We start from the raw sequence: 24027 nt of genomic DNA on the forward strand, positions 1-24027 counted from the left end.
ATTGTTAAAACAAATTATTCAAATACATTTCTTAAATGTTGAGAAATATTTGGATTACTTTTCACCCTTTGGATATCCTTCTAAGCTTGAGACATGGACTTTATTTCACTTCATATCTGTCAAGACTACTCAAATTACATTATTCATTATTATTTTTGCCATTAATATTCTAAAATTCATCCTGAATGTACTTGCAACTTTGAGTGGATTGTATCTTATTTCCCTTTTATCACCCATTTTCTGATCTTCAATACATTTAGCACATACTATCATTTTAGTAGCATTTCAGGCTACTAAATTTCAGGCAATTTCAAGGCAACTAAATCAAATACTCTTTTAAAACATGGCAAAACTTTGACCTGAAGGTAATGACCTCTTGGTTCTTACCCAAGTCACCACTGTGTCTTGACCAATTTTTACAAGCAATCCTATGTTAGCAGTAATGAAGCCTGCATGTAATAAATGGATAAATGATGGAGATAGATCTGAATCCAGTTGCAGTCATATTACCATTATCATTTAAATTGAAACAGAATACCCAACTCATTTCTAATATTGGTGTTCTCATACAAATCAAAATCAGGAAGAGATTCAATTAAGAAATTCTTTTAGAGGCAGCATAATCCCAAACAGAACTGGTCACGTTTATTGGCTTTCCACTTACAGTATTATTATCATGCCTGAATTAAATTTTACTTTCCTAAAATTGTCTGTATTTTTTCATTAGCTTCCCTGAATGTAGTAGGTAGAAACAATATTAGATTTGTTTATGCTCATACTGATGACACTGTAACTAAGCCTGCTGTGTGATTTCATCCATTGTAAATCCATAGTAAAAACACACAACCCTGTGAACTTCCATCTTCTTTGTAAAGACAGTGTTTTTCTTTATACAATTCATTACCATGTTATTGATCCAAAACATCTGATTGCTTATCTCAGATAAAAAAGATTATTCATATGTAATTGAAAAACATTGTTTTTTCCTCCAAAAACAATTCCTATATTAATTTTTATTCAGTTAACTCCATTTTATTTTTGCTAACCTAACTAAGCTTCCTCTTGCAGCTCTCTACATTTTTAAAAAATCCTTGCTTACCCACTTAGGAGTGTCCAGCCAATTATGGTTTATTTTCGAACGATGTTTGTCTCGATTTGTATGTAAATCCAGCCTTAGAATATTTACTTATTTTTCCCACAATCAGAGACTTGGATCTTTCAGCCATTCACTTATCAGTCTGTGGTGACTTTCTTTTTTAAGTTGTACATTTTAGTGGGGTAGCAAAGTTTTCCATGAAGCTGCAGTTCTAAGATGCAAGTAGAGCCCAGTGCCTTTATGCAATTGTTCATCCAGAAATGAACAATTCCAGAAAGGAAAAAAAAAGTTTAATGACATGAAAGATCCTTACAGGGGCTATGCGAGGTGGAGTTAAGAAATCACGTGATTCTAAGTAATGTTGGGAGCTGTATGATAATTATCATAACCGCTCAAAAATTTACAAAACTAAATTTATAACAGGAATATTAATATTCTACCAGAAATATAAACCATATTTGAACTGAACATTTCAAATGTTCATTTGAAATAAAATGTTGAATTAAAAAGTTAAATGTACAAAGAAAGCCAAGACTGTTTCCCATTAATTCAGAGTATAGAACACAAAATAATGGTTTAAATTACGGGAAGGCAGATTTTGGTTGAATGTCAGAAAAAAATATATTTACAGGAGGAGTAGTTTGAGGACAGAATTACCTGTTAGGAGAAGTGGTGGGATATATTCAAATGAAGCTAGATAGCATCTGTCTAGGATTCTTTACTTTGGATTCCTGCAATGAATGTTACACCTCTTCCAGTTTAATTATCAGTTCATTCAAACTATTCTTGTGTTTGAACTATATAAACACTAGATGTCAGACTTTCAAGAGTTGAATCTCAGCCAGTTTTCATGATAACTGATGTATTCATTTCCTGTGACAGCTAGTCAGCAGTTTCAGCATTGAATTCACCCAATTTTTATTGTATTATTAAATCCTAAATAAAGAGATTTGCTAATTTCTGGAGAATATTCTTAAGACTATCACAGAACAGAGGAAGAGATTTACAAGGGATTCAGAAAATCTTCGGCATTCTTAAAAGGATTTCTTCCCTCTCTCTCCTTTAACATCCTTTCTATTGTTTTATTTTGTTCATCTAATGTTAATCATCTTTATCAGATTTTTATTGCCATACACTGACATGTACCTTCTTAGGACAGTTAACTATTTCTGCTCAGGTGGGATGAAGCCACCACTTAGTACACAGAGGTTGCAGAAGACTTGACTAAGGCAATGTACCGATAAAATACTATTCAGATACAGCTTCTGGTGTCAAATGTTGGGGCATAACTATCCCATACTGTGTTGCTGCACCGACTGCTTTTCCTCTAAAGAATTTGTAGTTTCCAGGTGCACTTATGTCCAGGGCCTTATTTCAGTTAAACTCTAGATGTGCAAACCAAAATCATATAATAATTTTCAAAATCCCTGGTATCTATTATATATTTTTTGAGTGGAGAGTCATGTGGAATGATAGCATAAGCACTAATATAGGTTTAACATCATTATTTAGAAAATGTAAATGCTCCCTTAATATAAGAAATCCTCTTCCCAGTTTCTGAGTTTTCCCATATACTGTATATCATAATGCTTTTATAGATGAATATACTTTTATTTGGCTTATAGACACCCAGTTTAGTTAAAATGTATTAATTGAAACGTTTGTTTGTGTGTTTGCTTTTTTCCCCATAAGGTATAAGATCGTTTACAGTATATGGGTCTCTAGTTATTAATTCTCATAACAATTCTGTAGGATTGATTAGAGCAAATTGAAATGTCTTCTGAATGAGTTCATTCTAAATCGGCTAATGATTTAATTAACACTAAGGATTTTAAAGTTGAGTTTTCTTTATTTTAATTTGGCTCTTTAACCAACACAGCACTTGGTTCACTGTATAACATTTTTAAAAAAGGTAGGGAAAGGAATGAAGCTTTGATAAGGTAAGCATTGATCTTGCATATGAAGACACACTTCAACTTCTACCGACTTCTACAATTTCAATCCAGTTGAAATGGATTGAGAGAAACTGTACCTTTGTGAGGTCTCCTCCTGTATTTTAGTTGATTTGGGGGGAGGGGTTGTTGGCTATGCATGTTGCCACAAATGAGCATTTCTGAAAGTTTATAATATTAAAAACATTCTATAATGTTTTTAACTGTAGAATTTTCAATAATTCTCATTTTACCAGGAAGTAAACAAATTTTCCCATGACTACTTTTAATTTGTAATTCAAAGGTACTAAAATGGCTTAGGTTTAGCAGCTGAAGAAGATTGAGATCTCTATTTTCTGAGAAGAATTCATTTAAAAAATGTCCCCCAAGGTAAAAATGCAATTTTAACATAGACCATTTTTTTAATCAGGAGGAGAAAAAAATTATCCACTTTGTGCTCTGTCATGTTTTCCTTTCCACTGTTTCATTTTGCTACGATAAAAGTGTCCCTTTAAAAGACAGATTGCCATAGGATTTCTGTTTTTATAAGTTCATCCAGCAAGTGTATATTGTCAACATTTTACCCTTCGTCTCTCCCCACCCTCACCCCATATATATATAGGAAGTATTTCTTCTTTGTGGTGGGATCCTGTTCAGCGATTACTCTTCTCTGGAGCATCGGATAACAGCATAATTATGTGGGACATTGGTGGAAGAAGAGGTCGGACCCTGCTTCTTCAAGGTCATCAGTATGTAGCAATTTTGTTTCCTAGCGTATTAATTCTGATTAGCCTTTGGTGTTAGTCATGTAGGGGTGAAGGGTTTCATTTGGTTCTCTTTTCTGTCAGCCACAAATCAACTAAGAATTGTGTATAGTGCTGTTTCTAAATATTATTATTATTATTATTTATTTATTCACATTTCTAAACCGCCCCCTCTCCCAAAAAGGGACTCGGGGCGGTGTACAGTCCACAATAAATCACAGATAAAATACAAATATAAATAGAACTATAAATATATGTATGTATGTGGAGGAGGTTAAAATTAAGAGTACTGTACAGAAGAATAAATATGAGGCTAAAAGCCCTAAAAACAATTAAAACTAAAACATTACCCTTAAAATAACCAGATGAGAATATACTACCAGGAGTTCATAGATGTAACATTTATAATCATGCCAGCCCAGCTAGTCGGAACAGGTGAGTCTTCAATTTTTGTCGGAAGGAGCGGAAGTCTGAGGTGGTTCTAATGTCGGGGGGAGGTCATTCCAGAGGGTTGGGCCCATCACAGAGAAGGCTCTACTCCTTGGCGCTATTGTAGTATGCTGTTTTGATAATCTTCAAAAGCCCATGAAGTTTGAGGTAGAGATTTGAAACCTGATGCTTTAGATCTTTCTGTTTCTCAATTTTACCTAGTTGTATCTTACACCTTAGTGCAGACACGTAGCCTGCTGATAGAAAAGCATGAGAGATAGGCAAATAAGTTGCAGTGATCCAGAAGATTGCAGTAGATTTTTTCTGCAATTAAGGCATTTGCTGGTAGATGATACGTGACAAAGACTTTTTATTATTTGTTAATTTCCCGTGTCAGTAAAGGCTCTTGCTTCATTAGACTCTTCTATCATTAAGGAACAGTGCAGTGCTAATGACCATCCCCATGCTCCCCCAAAAGACTACATTTTGGAATTCTGTTTATGCAAAACCCTTCTTTTACAAAACCCATTATCACCATATATTAAATGCTTCATTTTTGCAAATGTAACAGTACATTAACAAACATTTAAGATATGCATCCTCTTAATATTTTTCCTCATGTATGAATAAACATGGTCTCCATTAAACAGCAGGAAAAAGAATGATTCTGTCTTGTTGAGGAAGGCAAAAATATTAAAAAATCAAAATACTTTTATCAAAAATTGCAGAATTTGAGCCAATATTTGCTTCACTGGATCAGTAAAATAATTTAGCAGCTGAAATATGCACCAAGAGTTACAAAAATGTATTCCTCAAAATCTATTCTGTCCTTTACTACCTGTTTATAATTAGCCCTGAAATATCTGGAAAGATGACAGCAATACCATTTTTAAACTGGCTTTTTCCAAGTATGCTAGACTACAGTTTCCATAACTATTGGCCATTTTGACTGGGGATTCCGGAGTTTATAGTCTGCTTTTTTTGGTAGCAATATGTTTGGAAATACAGTTGTACATGTAAAGCTACAATCCATGGAATATAAAACTGATATTTAGGTACTATATGCAAATTAATAACAATATTTTTAAAAAATCATGATAGGCAGTTTGAAAATGTTCTTAGCAAATATCCCCCCCCCCCCAAAAAAAAAACAAACCCCACAAGATTTGAATGGTTTCAAGTCAAACATACAAAACGTGAATATTTCATAACTTAATCTAGATGATTGTTTTGTTTTTTTACAGTGACAAGGTGCAGGCCGTCTGTTACGTCCAGCTCACAAGACAACTGGTTTCTTGTTCAGCAGATGGAGGGATCACGGTCTGGAATATGGATATTAGTAGAGAAGAGGTAGGAACAAAACTAAAAGTTGTTATTTGTTTATATCAAAAGGACAGATGAAAAGCTAATATCTACTAATTCTAACAGTCCTGTATTCTGTTAGCTCACAGCTAATTAGTCAAAATTAGCAATTAAACAGGAAAGGCATACTGTAGTGATATTTTGGAAAATAAAGTGGGAGTGAGGCAAATAATAATAATAATAATAATAATAATAAATATTTATTTCTTAGCCGCACCCTCTCCCGAAGGACTCGGGGCGGCGTACAACAAAACATAGGAAATAAATATACCGACAAACATACATATACCAAAAACATATACCGAGACATATACAAAACATATACTAGGAGGAGGTGAATTGGTAGATAAAAACAAGTAAAAACACAATGTTTAAAAACCCCTAAGTAAATTGGATGCAATTAAAATATCCCAGATAAAAAACCCGTCAGGAGCGATAAAATTAGATCAGAGTAGAGCCAGGCCAGCAACTTGAAATAGGTGGGTCTTGAGTTTTACACGAAAGGAGCAGAGGTCAGAGGTATTCCTAATATCCGGGGGGAGGTCATTCCACAGGGCTGGGCCCGCCACAGAGAAGGCTCTACTCCTAGGCGCCGCCCCCCGGCACTGCCTGGTGGACGGCACCTGGAGGAGACCCTCTCTGTGCGAGCGGATTGGTCGCAGGGATGTATGGTGCAGAATACGATCCCGCAGGTAACTAGGTCCTGAGCCATGGAGCGCTTTGAAGATCGTTATCAAAACCTTGAAACGCACCCGATAGACCACAGGAAGCCAGTGCAGCTCGCGCAGGAACGGTGTCACATGGGAGTACCTAGTACTCCCCATAATTACCCGCGCGGCTGCGTTCTGCACCAACTGTAGCCTCCGGGTGCATTTCAAGGGAAGCCCCATGTAGAGAGCGTTACAGTAGTCCAAGCGAGACGTCACCAGCCTCTCAGTCATATGTAATGTCAATGACTCAAGTATAGTGTCCTTTGGAATTGGAATCACCTTGTCCCAGTTGCTGGATCATGCCTTTTAAGAAGCTTTTACGTTTAACAAACATTTTAAATTTAAAGACAAAAGATAAAATTGAGACCGTACTGAAGTATAACATCGACATATCTCTTAGTACCTCAAATATCTAGCACGTAGGTCAATACATAGATTGTGTGCTGTAAGAAATAAAATATACAATCCTACCTATTTGTTATCTTCCCATTAATAGAAACATTTGAGAAATGTTGGTATCTGGAAATAACTTTGATTTTCTATATTAAATAAAGATTTAATCAAGAAAAAATATTAAAAGTTGTAGTGCCCTCACCTTAGCCTCCAAGGCCAGAATAGTACTGAAGATGCTGTTACAGTGAGGTCACCATCGTATTAGTTTATGGTAACCAAAAATTGGAACGAACCTTATTTCAGACTAGCATATTTTATTCAAATTAATTCCCTTAATTAGAAGCATTGTCTATATTTGATGAAATTTCTGGAATCTTACATCTTTGAATAAAATTAGTTAGTTAGATCAGGCGTTCAAAAATACTTTCTGGCTGCACCTATAATTTCAATTGCTCAGCCCTTTTGACCAAGGCAGTTCTTAATTGATTAAATAACACTGATGGTACTTCAGAATGAGAACAAGTCATATGTAATGTCAAATTATCAGTGAAAGTAGAAGGCATAATGGTTTGGTTATAGAAAACCTCAGCTTTTCAGTTACCCAGTACTTTTTCTTAATCATCCAAACTCTAAAAAATACAAAAGCCCTTAACCCCCTACAGGAAGTTAATTGTTGAAGTGTAGCAAAAGCATATTTCTCATTAATGTGGTGAAGTGAAAACTGCGTCATAACAAGTTAAGTGTAGGAGGCATCTGAGAGGCAGCTTTAGTGACCTCATGTGCACCATTTAAGACTATCTTCCTCTAATTGGATCTGAGAGGAAGCAAATTTTATAAGCACTCTGAGTTCCAAGGACACTGCTGTAATAGCCTTTATCTGTGAACTGTACGCTTTATTTCTAATTGTGTCTAAATAAAAAAGGTATACTTTAATTCCACTTACATTTTTAAAGCCAGGGAGTTCTTTTTTTATTTTTTTCAGAATGACATATTTAAGTGTTTCTCTCAACTCTTGTATCCAGGCCCCACAATGGTTAGAAAGTGATTCTTGTCAGAAATGTGAACAGCCATTTTTCTGGAATATAAAGCAGATGTGGGATACAAAGACTCTTGGTCTGAGGCAGGTAAGAAGCCAGCTGTATTTTATTTCTAACTATGAAAGCTAAAGAAGTTAATAATTAAAATGTATCTTTTTGAAATAGTTCTTGAGTCCCATGCATACTTCCTTCTCATCTTTCATGGCCTTTCAGAACAACATAGTTCTTCTGGATTTTAAGTTAACCTTTCTCCAACCTAGAATTCACCAAATGTATTCAGAATTCCCAACAAGTAGGGCTTCATCATGCTAGTGAAAGCACTAAAAACTGTACTCCTGAATATAATAAATTAGGTAATTTCTTTATGCATCTGAGAACAAATTAGTGGTCTGCATTAGATTTAACTAGATCAGGTTATGTACAAATCTATAATGTTCATTGCTTATTAACTGAAATTTTTATCTGGGATAGATTTAGCTTGCTGTTTTTAGGAGATTAACCAGGATAGGCCTACCGAGATAGTAGAGAAAGTTCACTTAATGCACATTTGAACTCATTTGGCTGAAAACATGATAATTTGTTTGCTTCCTCTTTAATATTTGGCTTATTTTGAAATATATTTCTGATTGCTTCTCATTTTCATTTCCATTATCCAGCATCACTGTAGGAAATGTGGTCAAGCAGTATGTGGCAAATGCAGCACGAAACGCTCCAGCTATCCCATAATGGGCTTTGAATTCCAAGTCCGGGTTTGTGACTCTTGTTTTGAGTCTATCAAAGATGAAGAGTGAGTACTATAGCTTAGAAGACTATGACTTACTGCCCTTTAGTTTTAAGTCTGAGATTTGAGGCCAAAATAGTATATATGTTAGATAAGAACTATAGATATATCCTTCCTTTCATAAGTTTTTTTTAAATTCGTTTTCTTTAAAGTTAACGTATGTAGGAAATGAAATTGGTTGCACAGTTATGTTTTACTATCTGCTAGTTCATTTCTAGTAATATATCCAATACTATTATAATACAACAAAGGAAAAATAGATTTTCTTAATTTCTTTCCAAGAACTATTATTTATTTGTAAACATAGTCCTAGAAAAATAACCATACACCAAATGTACCATAGAAAGAGTCAACTCCATTCACAATTTCTCATCCAAAGCTGTTTGTAATAATAAAAGCCAGGCTTTAATGGCTTTCTAAACAGTTCAAATGAAGACAACCAGTTATAACAAGGAGATGGATGGGGTGGTTTCCCAAAGAATGGAAGATGTAATTGAAAAGTCTTGTCCCACAGTCTCTACAGATGAAAGTCCTTTGGGTTATAACCCATTCTCCCAGTTCTTACTGAACAGGCAAAAAACATTACGAATAGGTGATCTGAGGTTGTCTATGTCCCAAACCACGTAACAGCTTATAAATAACAACCAGCAGCTCAAACTGCTTTCAGTTCATTGATTAATCAGTGGAACGGCTTGCCTCCAGAAGTTGTGAATGCCCCAACACTGGAAGTCTTTAAGAAGTTGTTGGATAGCCATCTGTCTGAAACGGTATAGGGTTTCCTGCCTAGGCAGGGGGTTGGACTAGAAGACCTCCAAGGTCCCTTCCAACTCTACTATTGTATTGTATTGTATTATTAATTCAAATTCTGTAGAAAAATGAAGAAGTGGCTTTTTTTCTAGAAAAAGGCAGCTGATCTAATTAGATCTTAGTTTCTAGGGACAGATCCAAAATTTGACAATATACCAACCCTAATGCAGGGATTGTTAGAAACAAAATTTGTATTTTAAAAAGTAATGTCTGTCATTTCTTTTCAGCAAAAGTGAAGGATGAGAAATTTATCAAATTCATATCATAAAATGATAATTTCTACTTCACTGAGTTACAAATGTTTAGTCTTCATCATTATTTTGAAGTTATATGTACATATTTTTCAGAATTCCATTAATTGCATTCGAATTTGCTTTGGATGAGCATGCATAAATCCAAACTATTGTTCTTTCCATTTTTACAAAGGTGTTTTACCATTTAAATAGCTGTTTTGCAGCAGTACTGTGTTTTCCCAAAAATACGACAGGGTCTTATTTTCTTTTTACCTACAAAATATGGCTTGGGCTTTATTATGGGGGAAGGGTTTGTTGTTTTGGGGTTGCCGGGCAGCTGCTCTCTTGCGAGCGGGCTCCCAAAGAGCTGGGCACAGCCTCATGGGCGAATGGCTGTGTTGCGCTGTCACAGCAGCGCAACACAACAGCCATGAAGCGACCACGCTCATGAGCAGCCACCCGGCAAACCCCCTTTGCAGCCGGGCACAGCGCCATTCACTGACCTAGGGGTATCTCCAAGCCACATGAGCGCCTGTTTGTCACCGCCCGGCTCCCGCGGCTTGGCGCCTTCCAAATGCTAGTGAATGGCGCTCTGCACAGCTGGAGAGAGGGGTTGCGCGAGCGGCTGTTCCGCTCTCACTCACCCACCTCCCAGCCTCATGATGCATGGCCCAGCTCTCATTACGGAGCCAGGGCATCCCCGCCGCCGCTGCCATCCCAGCGTGGCTTTTTCCGCGGCTTCCAACCCGAGTCTTTCGATAGTGGCCGCTCTGAGCACACGCTCTATGGTTGTGAGCCAGCTTTCATTGTTTCGTTCTTGCTTTTTTATCCTTTCATGCATTGACGTATTTGTATTGATAAGATGGCTAAAACAAGCATTCTTCTATATCAGGAGGGAGATATTTTTCACAAGCTCTTTATAAGTTATCTGTTAAAACCTCTTGCAAGCTTCTGTTCTTTTTGTGGCAACCGTCTAACCTAGGAGGAAAATAGCAGAGAAGAAATAAATAGGGGACAGAGCAGAAAGAGAGAAATGATCCAAGTTTAAATTGAAATTGCAGAAGCACTCATTATAAATATCACTTCCCAAATTATCATTTGTTAAATAAACAGATGATGAGTCAAGAAGCTTGGCATGCTCATTCATCAGTCAAGATGAATGAGCGTACTATTTACTTTGCCTTGACCCATCCTAGGTGTAGTCCCAAATCCTTGAGCCCTTTAATGATTTCTCATGAAATCTACGTCTACTTTATATTCTAGATATGACTTGCCATTCTTTCATGGCTGGTGGCTGTGTGCCTTGCTTCCAGTCTGTTAACTTTCAGCCTAGTGATTTGGGTCTAGAGTTTGATGTAGGTTTAATTAATTACTAGGCAAAATTATGATTTGTTTTTAACTTGTTTTAAAGTTAGGTTTGACTCTGGCAACTGTTAGGACATGTCCAGGCAGTTTTTGTAGCAACACTTCATAATTGGTTTTCCATTGGCTTATTTTCTACCTCTCTTTTTCCCCCTTCTGTACAATTATGTCCAATTCGCAGAGGCTGCCTGGGCAGATCCCTGCAGTTCTCTTGGCAAGGTTTTTCAGAAATGGTTTGTTATTACCTCCGACTGAAAGAAAGTGACTTGTTCAATGTCACCTGGCTGGCTTCATGCTAACTTTAACCAAATAGTTGGAAGCTCTAGAATCTCTAGTAATACTTTTGCTCATATCATCTTTGGCTGGCTAGCTAGCCAGGATATTGAATGGTAGGTTTTATACAGCAATGTTTTATTTATTTTTTTACAAATTACATAGAATGATCTAGAGTAGTGATGGTGAACCTTTTTGGCACCGAGTTCCCAAACCAGAGTGCACGTGTGCATGGAGCGCCAAAAGCCCGAAGACCAGTTGGCCGGTGTGCATGCGCCCGCTGGCCAGCTGGTCTTCATGCATACCAGAGAGCCGGAAACCCGAAGAGCAGGTGGCCGGAGCACGCATGTGCCTTGGCCAGCTGGTCTTCGGGTTTCTGGCACTCCAGCATGCGCGAAGACTAGTTGGCTGACTCGCATGCACCCACTGGAAACTGGAAGAGTAGCTGGTGAGAGAGGGCTCTGTGTGCCACAGGTTCGCCATCACGGATCTAGGAGGAAACTTATATGACTACTAAAAGCCAATCCTGACTTGATGGTATAAAATCAGTCAATCAATCAATCAATCAATCAATGTAGAAGCACAGTCCTTGTGTTCTTCTTTCTTCTGGTACACCATTATCAATCTGAGGGACGAATGACTTATAAAACACTCTTGCTCTGTTTGTTCTATTTTTCATGTCTTAATATTTCAGTTTCACTGCTGCATTCTGTTTCTTCAGCTGCCAACCTTCCTTTGGTCTATGTAGTAGTTGGACCTTAATTGCCCAAGCGAAACTGCTCTGTACAGACTTTCCCAAGCACCAGTTTGAATTCCATATTGAGTCATACTGGCTCAATACATGTTGCCTCATTGTTAGCCTATAAGTAAATAGCCTTGAGATGTCATTAAGTGGTCTGGTTTCTCCCTTGAGTCAATACTCTATGCTTTACTCCCCCTTGAGCCAGTCATCTATAGTTTCAAGTCAAATTCTGAAATGCTTTGTCACACATTATCTTGGAGGTAAGGTCATCAGACCTGTTATCAGTATCAAGGGAAGTATGTTACGTGACCTTTGAATATGTATACCCGTTTCCCAATAAGCAGCCTTCAGGCAAATTTTGTCTTCCATTGTTAGCTTTGCCATTTGCATTTTGTTCCCTGAGTTCCTTCATACCTGTTGCCTGTAATTTTCGACATAGTTTATGTCCAAAAAAGGAATCTTTTGACAGTTCCAAAGTAGTCTGATTTTTATTTTTACCATTGATTGCAGATAGCCTTGTTTTTCCTAATCGCACTGCTCAGAAAATAATGAGGGTTGTTTTTTAAAGTGTGTGTATATGTATGTATGTGTGTGTCTGTGTACACACACACAAAAAAAACAAACAAATATAAACAGAGAGAAAAAAATATAAAGTGCAGGAAAATTGAAAAGAAAGATTAAAAACATGGTAAATAAAAATAAAAGAAATATATAAAGAAATGACTCCCTCCTTTATCACAGCAAGTGTCAACAATTTTTATAACTCATCACCTTCTGATAAAATACAAGAAGTAATCTCTCTTTCCCATTCTTCCCAGAAAATAATGAGGTTTGTTGAATTAGTATTATTAATGGATGCATAAAATAATTCAGATATAGAAACCGTGCAGTAGTAGGAAAGTACCCTTTAAATAAAGGTTAAAAACAGTGCCGGCGGGGGGGGGGGGGAGCATGTTAACTAATCATTTTTTTCTTGCAGCAAGGTGACTTCTGTATAGAAAACACTATGCTTTCCTGTCATAACATTGTTAATTTGTTAGAATTTTAATATCTGTCCAATTTAAGCGAAGAACATACCCGCTTTAATTCTTTCCCATTGCTTAGGACATTTGCTGGATTAACTGTTCTCCCTTAGAAGAATACTGAATGATATCTATTTCCTAAAGCAGCTGCTCAGAAGCATCCATTCCTGAAACAGAAAAATCAGTGTTAATTAGATACATCTGTGTTTGCATTATAACTTCAAAATGATGTTTTAAATTAATTCTTGCCTCTATGTTTGTGTATTTGTTTATGTATGAGTGTGCACAATATTGGAAATGTTGGAACAGAGTCTTCAGCAAATATAAATGGAATGGCATGTAGATTTGTTAGTATCTTAATGTTCGCATTTGATTGTTATTTTTCTAAAACCTTTGTTACATGCTTGCATAATTCAGATTCAACCTGATCTTTAGTTAACTGGCTGCTTTTTCAAATATAATTAGGGAGCTGGGCAGTTTCTACATTTGATATATAATAAAATAATTCAATTACATTGGTCTTGAGCTTGACATATTTGCTTTTAAGAAGCCTTACTTTGTACAAGTGTTTTTGTATTGCTGTCTTTTCCCCCTTGAATCAAATAGATCTGAAAAGTTGCTGTTACTTAAATTCACTTTTCTCTCTCTTCCAGTCGCACTTCTTTGGCAACTTTTCATGAAGGAAAACACAACATATGCCATATGTCCATGGATATTTCAAGAGGACTTATGGTGACATGTGGAAGTGATCGTGTAGTAAAGGTGAGCTATTATTTTGATAATTACATAAAATACATTTCATATTAACTGTGCTTTGTCGTCCTCCAGTGTTCTTTATCTTAATTTTTAAGAACAAATCAAGGGAAGGGAAGGGAAAATAATATTTATATTTAGGTTAGAAGGTTACCTATGTTCTCAAGTTGAAGCCAGGTTTATTTGGCCATTTCTAAATCCAACCACTTTCAGGCTACACACTGGAAGAAAACAATTGTAAAAACTCATTTTACAACATTTGTATAGATTAAGTACCGGTATATATTTGTATACGTTAAGACTGCACTCATTGAGTGGCATGGTGGCTTAGACATGACGACATTCACCTTACACTCGGGAGGCTGACAGTTCAATCCTAGGCAGCAACAGATGTTTCTTTATCAGGGTGTAGAGTACGTATCTGCTGTTAACTCCACATAGGCATCAGGAAGGGCATCTAGCCAGTAAACACTCAGCTATAGTCCGTTGCCACGACTCTACACTGATAAAAGGATTTTCAGGGTCGTAAAAAGAAAAAGAATAATGCACTTTATTTGGTTATGATAAATCAAATAAAATGTCTATTGTGATTCAATTCCGTTAGAGTATTTTGGGGGGGAGAAAATCTTAAGAAGCTTAGAAGTGGAACAAAACTGCTAGATCCAGAAACAGCAAATAGCTTTGCCAGGTTAAATAGGGAAGTTCAGTTTTTTTGGCATCATAACCAGTTACCCTTGATTAACCTGTTCTCTTTTAAATATTAATTTATTCATAATAATGTTCCTATCTGTCAAGATCATCATTGAAGTATATTGACTTTTCTGAAGTAACCTGTTTTCGCTTATTAAAAATAATAATGAAGAGAAAAAAGCCCCTATGATTTACTTCTAGTAGACTATGATGTGTGGGGCCGATATGGATCCCAAACCTGAGCATCTTAACTGACGTGGCAGAAAAATAACCACAGCAGTAGTAAAATAAACTCTGAACCTGTGTTTTGTGTTTTGATCCTGTGATTTTCAGAATGTGTGCCTAAAAATCAACTTTAATAAAAATAAGAAAAAGGAAACTGTTTCTGTTCGGCTTAAGGTAATCATATGAAAAGCCATTAATGTTACAAGAAATAAAAATGCTAAACTCTCTAGACTCAAAAGGATTTACACAGCAACAATATAAGATCATGGGAAGAGCCCAAGGAAGTAGGGATCAGTAAATAATTTGGGGAACACCATAGTACAGTTAAATTAAATTGTACAGACAAACTAAACTTTCATTGAGAAAACTGAAATCAGGAAACTTAAAACCTAGCACAACTACAGCAAGTAAACATTTACCTGTCTTTAACCAAGTAACAATTCCATGAATCAGCAGTTTCTATCCCAACTTTATTTATACTTCCTTTCTGTTTTCTGAAAATTACCAGATTTAATCTGAAAAAAAAAAGGATAACAATTTTCCTTCTCGCTACCCAGGATGTATATTTATTTCTCCTGGAGCATTTCCCCCCCCTCACTTTCAATAGAACAGATACTTTTTTACATACATGGGTTGAAGACAAGCTCATTTTTCGTGAATGGGAACATGTTTGAGAAAAACCGTTGATTGTCTGCGTTGGGAAATTTGCCAGGGAGAGGTTGGAAGGGACACTTACGCTCTCATAATCATAGTTGAACTAAATCTTTATTAAAAGAATAAAATGGAAGATGATGCAAGTTTATTGTGTTCCTAGAACCATTGCTTAGATATTACTTTAAAAAACAAGGAAGAAAGGGAATAAAACAAAAGCCTTAAATATTAACTAAATGTAATTTTATTGCTTATATATACTCTTAAAACAGTGCAGTAAAATATGGACTTTTGACTTTTTTTTTTTTTGGTAGTGGGTGAATATGGTTGTTATATGTTTTTTATAATATGAACTGCCTGCCTGCATTTGCTAAATGATATTAAATTTCTAATAATTAAAAGTCTTTCTGAGATACACCTTATCTAATTATGCATATACTAACTGCAGCGCACATAACCTATGCACAGCATTGGAAAAAAGAAAATACACCATCAGAGCTAGATATAATCAGAAAAGTTTTGGCCTGTGCAGAAGCAGATAGGCTCACTCTTGAACTTAAAAATAAAGGGGAATCAGAATATTTTGAAGTATGGAATAGATTTTACGATTGGTATAAGACAGGATGACAAGACTGGAACTAATGTATATATTGTGATTGGACAGAAGGATAGACAATGTATTAAGTAGTTTAATTGTCAATGGTTGAAACTAGCTGTGTATAATGTGAATGTATGGTCACTCCGACTCCGCGGTATTGCATTGTTTTAAATGTAAAAATAATAAAAATATATTTTAAAAAAAGTCTTTCTGCCAAGCTTTTATAAATTTGGGAGGAAGTAGAGAAAGATTCATTCAAACACATCTTGTTGGCAATTGGGGAGGAACTTCATTTATGTGGCAGCATGGTGAAGCTGATGAGCATTAGTGAGTCTCCTGTCTGCTGTCACCATCAATTTTATGGCGTTGGGGAATGTCAGGATTATAGATGGGCGGGTTGTTCCATATTTTTCTCATTTACTCTATCTTCTTTCCCTATTTAGATATTTTATGAACATTGGGGAAAACAGAGCTGTTTCAAGACATAGCATATACCTTTTATGCTATGAAACACCACATTTTCTACACAACCTGGGGTTGAGATTTGAATTTATGTTCCACAATCAGAGTCAATACAGATTGTCTTACAAATGAAAGCAAATATATGTATTCCAGGATAACGTTGCAGGATCCAATCTGAGTTGGTCACTGGAATCAGAGGTTTAGTCTTCTGAGTTTTTGTACTTGTGGTGGAGCCCACATATTCTGGTAAGAGAAGTTCCCTGAGGATGGGCTCCAGCAAGAGTTTAAAAGCTCTGAAAATTAAACCTCTGGTCCCAGTGACCAACCCTGTTTGGATTCTGCAACAGATTGCATTTTTCTTTATTAATCATAGTTTGGCTATATACAGTGGGGCAAAAAAGTATTTAGTCAGCGAGCAATTGTGCAAGTTCTCCCACTTAAAAACATGAGAGAGGCCTGTAAATGGCATCATAGGTAGACCTCAACTATGAGAGACAAATTTTTTTTAAAAAACCCAATCACATTGGCTGATTTGGAAAGAATTTATTTGCAAATTATGGTGGAAAATAAGTATTTGGGCACCTACAAACAAGCAAGATTTCTGGCTCTCACAGACCTGTACCTTCTTCTTTAAGAGGCTCCTCTGTCCTGCATTCATTACCTGTATCAATGGCACCTGTTTGAACTTGTTATCAGTATAAAAGACACATGTCCACAACCTCAAACAGTCACAGTCCAAACTCCACTATGGTGAAGACCAAAGAGCTGTCAAAGGACACCAGAAACAAAATTGTAGACCTGCATCAGGCTGGGAAGACTGAATCTGCAATAGGCAAGCAGCTTGGTGTAAACAAATCAACTGGGAGCAATAATTAGAAAATGGAAGACATACAAAACCACTGATAATCTCCCTTGATCTGGGGCTCCACGCAAGATCTCACCCTGTGGGGTCAAAATGATCACAAGAACGATGAGCAAAAATCCCAGGACCACACGGGGGGACCTAGTGAATGACCTGCAGAGAGCTGGGACCAACGTAACAAAGGCTACCATCAGTAACACACTATGTCGCCAGGGACTCAGATCCTGCAGTGCCAGACGTGTCTCCCTGCTTAAGCCAGTACATGTCCGGGCCCGTCTGAAGTTTGCTAGAGAGCGTTTGGATGATCCAGAAGAGGATTGGGAGAATGTCATATGATCAGATGAAACCAAAATAGAACTGTTTGGTAGAAACACAACTCGTCGTGTTTGGAGGAGAGAGAATGCTGAGTTGCATCCAAAGCACACCATACCTATTGTGAAGCATGGGGGTGGCAACATCATGCTTTGGGGCTGTTTCTCTGCAAAGGGACCAGGACGACTGATCTGTGTACAGGACAGAATAAATGGGGCCATGTATTGTGAGATTTTGAGTGCAAACCTCCTTCCATCAGCAAGGGCATTGAAGATGAAACATGGCTGGGTCTTTCAACATAACAATGATCCCAAACATACCACCCGGGCAATGAAGGAGTGGCTTCGTAAGAAGCATTTCAAGGTCCTGGAGTGGCCTAGCCAGTCTCCAGATCTCAACCCCATAGAAAATCTTTGGAGGGAGTTGAAAGTCCATGTTGCCCAGCGACAGCCCCAAAACATCACTGCTCTAGAGGAGATCTGCATGGAGGAATGGGTCAACATACCAGCAACAGTGTGTGCCAACCTTGTGAAGACTCACACGAAACGTTTGACCTCTGTCATTGCCAACAAAGGACATATAACAAAGTATTGCGAGGAACTTTTGATATTGACCAAATACTTATTTTCCACCATAATTTGCAAATAAATTCTTTCCAAATCAGCCAATGTGATTGTCTGGATTTGTTTTCTCATTTTGTCTCTCATAGTTGAGGTCTACCTATGATGCCAATTACAGGCCTCTCTCATCTTTTTAAGTGGGAGAACTTGCACAATTGGTGGCTGACTAAATACTTTTTGCCCCACTGTACATTGCATGTTGCATATTTGCTGAAATGTTCTATTTCCTATTTTATTCTACCTTGACTCCCTTCTAGAAGTCTACATATGAGAGAAAATAAGATTTAAAGTTTTGAAGTGGCAAAGTTGTCTTGACTACACTTACATAATGTAGCTATCACCCTGCAAATATATCATTAACATTTAGAAATTTTAAAAATGCTTCTTCAGGATGTGGATCATGTGTCTTTTTTGTATCTCATTTTTCAGATTTGGGACCTGACACCAGTAATCGGTTGTAGCCTTGCAACTGGATATACTTCCCGTTGATCTGCGTTTTTCAGAATAGTATACTGTATGCATCAAATGGATATATTCCTTTTCATATCCCTGCCACACATGCCGGCTGCTTGACTTTGAGAATATCATTTTCCTAAGATGGACATTTTTGTTTTGTGGGACAGAATCCTTGTTTAGAGCTTACGAAGAATGATGGAAGGTACCAGGTACAAGTTGATGGCCTGTGGAATGAACAATAGGAAGATTTACATCACAACAAAATATCCGGCCTAGGAAGACCACTCATAGCTTGATTTACTTGTAGCATTCAGTGTGCTTTCTCTGCTGAAATGACATTGTACTGTGGCTAAGGGTTAAAATGAGTACAGTATACTGTAGTGACAACAAAACATGTTCAAAATAGCAGTAACGTATTCTTTGTAAACTGTCCCTGTAGACTAGTTTTGTCTTATGAATAGTCACTGTGAGTAATGGCTCGAAGACTTTGAATATAACTTTGCCAGCAGAAGGGGAAATTTTTTTTTCCCCAGCAGCGTTGCAATAGGAGTGTTTTGGACTGTTTTGTTTCTCTGTTACATTTAATGTTGTTCCAGTTTTAAACTGTCTACTGAGGAGGGGGTGTGTAGATCCTTGGCAAAACACTAAAAGTGGTTTAAATAATGGCTGAAGCGAAATGAGAGATTGGAATCATAATTTTTGTATGTAGTAAAATGGTACAGTTGAGACTTGGTGAAATGGATAGTAAAGGTTTGTTGAACAGAAGCCCAATTTGTGATGTACAGGTATCAAGTTTCTCTAAAGGCAGTTCCAAAAAGCAGAAATTTCAGGTTGCTGCTTTTTCATGTTGAAGGTTAAATTGTGTGACTAACCGTAGCTTTATAAAATCTGATGTAGAATCATCAACATCAATGAAGTTAAATAATTGCTAATTAAAACCCATGGGAAACATTCATTTCAAAATGCTGCACAGATAAACTGTTCAATCTGCCTTCCAATTAAAACAATTTTTTTTGTATGCAAATAGTGTAATCAGATACTTCTTTTAGGGGATATTTAAAAGTAAGTGAAGAAAAATTGCCTTTCCATCTTTCTCAAGGAAAGTTGTTTTAAATTAATCATGAAGCTATACCATCATGTTAAAATGTAAACCTCAAAGAATCCTTGAAAAAAAAAGTCTTCCTTAGAGCAATACATATGAGGAAGGGAATTATATAACCTGAGTGAATTATATAACCTGAGGGATCAGTGTTGAAAAGTCATAAGGTGGGTATAATCAATGCCATTGTTATGGAATTATTGCTCGTAAACCTCTTATATGAAACTAATTATCAGGGAGGAAGAGAGATAAAAAAGAAAGGAAGAACCAAACATTTCAGCAATATCACTATACAAATAAGGTAAAGCATTAAAAAAATGTTTTTGTTAGTGTGGTTACAGTATTTACTTACCTGCCTTATTATATTGTATAAAAAGGAGAAGTTTAACTTGTTTGAGTTAAACCAGAATTAATAATTTCACTTCAGTGTCCCTACCTACAATGAAACATACATCTGGGTTAAGAAAAGCATCACCTTACACAAAAACATTTGTAGTTTTCCTCCCCAACCCTCTTAATATCCCTTAAACGTGGGATAACCTGGTGTTGCCAGAGAACAATATTCTCAGGTGTCAATATTTCTACATAGAGAAGGCCACCTACTGTTTTCACTTACTGTACAAATTGCACAAAAATACCTTGAAAGATTTGGCAGGTCCACTCAAAATGATCCATCATCGTTTTGCCAAATTTGTTCCAGGACTGAGGAATATTTTTCCTGGTTTGATATAGGGTAGATAGCAAATATTATTAATATTAAAGTGGATGGCTCAAATAGATAGACAAAGAAATGTTGGCAAAACACTATATTGTTTCTATATCCAATGTTGAGGTTCTTCTGATATATAGACCTGTAAAAACTCTACTGCTTGCTTTGGAAATAAAATGCTTTTGTGCATTTAAGAATAAGAATAGAATAAGAATCATGTTGTACATGGTAACAAAATTGGTCCTGTACTTTAAGTGTGCAATTATTCAGATTTGACTTATTTACTATGTTTCTCTCCCCCCCCCCCCAATCCTTTCTTTATGGGGGAACCAGAAGGACTAATGTATTTTTGTCTGATGACCGTATTCTTGTGAAACATTGTATCTTTCATTATCTGAGAAACTTATTACTGTCCGTTGTTCTCTTTTTTGTCTTAAAAAATGAAAAAAAAGGTTTGACTATTATATAATAAAAAATATTTCCTGTAAAGTTTGCTTCTTTATTTAGAAGCAACATTGGAGACTTTTCACTGTACAGTATGTGCATCATGTGTTCTAGCGAATGAGTAATGGAAAAAAATAACTGAAGAAATTCAGAAATTGTAAAAACTTCCTAATTTAAGGAACTTGTGTTACTCTGGAATTTGGATGAGACTTGAAAGCTGTATAATTAAGCAATGGCAGAAATCAAGCCCTTCAAGCTATTGGCTGACATCTGGAATACTTCCATGCTAGGCAATAGGAATAGCTAGTATATGTATGCTGGTGGTTCCATATAACAATGAAAAAAAGGAGCTGATGAGGAAGAAAAATCTATAGGAGACATAATAAATTGCAGCCACAAAGGAGAACTTGGAAGACATGCAAATTGAAATGTGACAAGTCTAGAAGCACACAACCATTATAATAAATATTTGTTAGATTTATAAGATTACCAACCAGAGACAAGGCAGCTAGAGGATATTCCCTCAAACAGGGAATTCACAATAGTTCTTCATTCCTGTTTTTATCATACCTTTCACAGTTTTCCTATCTACCCTAATCTGATTTTACAAGAACTTTGGAGGAGTTGTCAGAAGTCCCCCTCAGGCTTTGTGAGACCATATGCAGTCCTGTGCTTTAGACTGGATTCATCCTAATTTAAACTGACTCATTCTCTAAATGGACAGCTGAATAGCAGTAGGTGGAAGTTTTTGTACAAATCGAAACAAGCATTTTCATTTGTTTTGGAATTAAATGGGACTATTTTCTTCCAGATAAAAAGGGTTTGAGGAGAAGAAAGGGAAAAATGTAAAGAATATAAGTGACTGAGGGGAAGCCCCTGGGTAGATCAGGGCAGCTGTTCAGAGGGTAAGGTCTACTGGGTCTTTGATAGTGACCAAGGACAGGGCCACTATCCTGCTAGTCCCTTAGACTGCAAGGCGATCAAACCGGTCAGTCCTAAAATAGATCAACCCTGACTGCTTTAGAAGGCCAGATCTTAAAGATGAAACTCAAGTACTTTGGCCACCTAATGAGAAGGAAGGACTCACTGGAGAAGAGCCTAATGCTGGGAAAGATTGAGGGCAAAAGAAGGAGGGGCAACAGAGAATGAGGTGGCTGGATGGAGTCACTGAAGCAGTAGGCATGAGCTTAAATGGACTCCAGAGGATGATAGAGGATAGGAAAGCCTGGAGGAACATTGTTCATGGGGTCGCGATGGGTTGGACACGGCTTCCCAAGTAACAACAACAAGGACAGGGCGGAAAGAGAAGGCTTTCGGAAGATGTGGGTAGATTCATGGGAGTTGTCCTGCTGGAGCTTGGACAGTGATGACAGCTGAGAACAAGTAAGACATTGGGAAGATGGGAGGGAAAGTAATGGGATGCTTCACTGGGAGATGTTGAGGGAACTCCAAACTATCCATGGCAAGATTGTTTTTCCCATTCCAAACCTATAACATTCCAGGTTTGAATTCTGCCAAACTCAAAACTAACCAAACAGACTAAAAACAGCAGAATCTCCAGCTATGATTTTTGTTTCAGGATAGAAGCAAAGCATTTCCTCCATTAGGTGCAGTTCCTTAATAGATACTTCCTTTTAGATTACTACATGGTATGTAAGGAGTGGTTGGAATTTATAGACTGAATGACCCTCCCCCCTTCAACTATTTGATTATGAGTCTAAGTAAACAGAAAATTTGCCTGCCAGAAAGCACCAGCTCCTTTTTATTTTTCAGAATGAATTTGGGCCCCCGAGTAATCACAGGCATTCTAAAACAAAAATAAAACTGGTGGTTGAAATTCCATGCTTTGTCTCAAAATGGGTGCAACTAACTGAAAAGTATGCAGAGAGGGGTGGGGAGATAAGCTAAGATAGCTGTGCATATTCTGTGAAATGGAGTAATCTTACAAGCTTGTGTGCTTTGTATTAAGTAGCAGCTATTTTGTTTAACCTCTCAAAGTTTCAAACATGCCCACCAGCCAAAAGGTTGCTTAGTAATGCGGTATAGTTTCAGCTATTTTTAAAATGAAAGGAATGAAAAAGAACACTTTCAAGAAGGAAATCCAGTTCAACTAGAATATCTGGATTTATGACCAGTTTGAGGCATGGCTTTAAAAGCATAACATTTAATTTAAAGCAAAGCCTTTTACCTTAACAGGCTTGGCCACATGGCATAAACCCAAATAAAATATAGTTGCTATTTTGCACTTATCAGAAGGATTGTGCTATGACCACACACAAACTGAACTGGCGAACCACTGACTTTTTATGTTACATAGAGTCATAACAGACCTTCTTGCATTTGGTAATATGTTTTTAGAATACCACTGTAACTGGACTCCCAATCGCAACAGTAATAAATCTAATATAGTCATTCATTTGGGATGTTTATCCTCACAAAATATATGTTTATCCTCACAAAATAAAATATAAATATATTTCAGTTTCTGTCACTTCAGCCAGTAGAGGTAATCATCAATGGATTACAAGAATTGTAATCAGTGGTGGGGTTCAAATTTTTTTACTACTGGTTCTGTGGGTGTGGCTTGGTGGGCATGGCTTGGTGGGTATGGCAGGCAAAGGATACTGTAAAATCTCAATTTCCTCCGGATCAGCTGAGACTCAGGAGGCAGCGAATAGGTGGGGCAGAGCCAGCCAGAAGTGGTATTTGCCAGTTCTTCCAAACTACTCAAAATTTCCGCTACCAGTTCTCGAGAACTGGTCAGAAGCTGCTGAATACCAACCCTGATTGTAACTGCTTGTAATTGTAATTGCTAGATTCCTTACTCCTATCATTTAATAATTAAATTTCAGATTTAAACCAACAATATTCAAGTGTCCATAATATATTATAATTTTTTATTGGCAAAATCTGGACTTTTGAAATAACCCAAACATTTGTAGTATTGCATGTAGAAATTTCCCAGTTATGTGCCCCCCTTTTTTTCTCTGAACCTGCTTCCAGAAATATTCATCTCCCCTTTAAAAAAAAAAAGTTCCCATCTCTGGAATTTGCCTTCCTAACTTTTTTGCCTATAACCTATATTGCTGGATTGAGCCCTTGTCCCACCAGGATCAAAGTCTGCTGTGATATGGCCAGCCAACAGCACAAGGACGCCCACTAGTCCAGCAGATTACCTTCAGAAACATTCACAAAGCCCTACAA

General features: G+C 36.9%; 1 protein-coding gene and 1 long non-coding RNA gene across 2 annotated transcripts in view; one reads left to right on the forward strand and one right to left on the reverse strand.

Moving 5' to 3' along the window:
- The window catches only part of WDFY1 (WD repeat and FYVE domain containing 1), a 35983-nt gene extending 15115 nt beyond the window's left edge, over positions 1-20868 (forward strand). Inside the window, exons 7-12 of the mRNA XM_081956385.1 lie at positions 3650-3776; positions 5465-5570; positions 7708-7809; positions 8379-8509; positions 13596-13704; positions 18545-20868. Of these exons, the coding sequence (XP_081812511.1) occupies positions 3650-3776; positions 5465-5570; positions 7708-7809; positions 8379-8509; positions 13596-13704; positions 18545-18604 (635 nt within the window). The 3' untranslated portion in view covers positions 18605-20868. The remainder of the gene's footprint in view (positions 1-3649; positions 3777-5464; positions 5571-7707; positions 7810-8378; positions 8510-13595; positions 13705-18544) is intronic.
- On the reverse strand, positions 9712-16066 carry LOC309393875. Its single transcript, XR_014175650.1, has 3 exons — positions 15030-16066; positions 12998-13109; positions 9712-10521 (listed from the first exon to the last, which is right to left on the reverse strand). It is a non-coding gene; the product is annotated as an uncharacterized lncRNA (long non-coding RNA).
- Positions 20869-24027: the final 3159 nt, after the last annotated feature.

Source organism: Natrix helvetica, assembly GCF_964273705.1.
Source record: "Natrix helvetica genome assembly, chromosome: 5".
Classification (NCBI taxonomy): Eukaryota; Metazoa; Chordata; class Lepidosauria; order Squamata; family Natricidae; genus Natrix; species Natrix helvetica.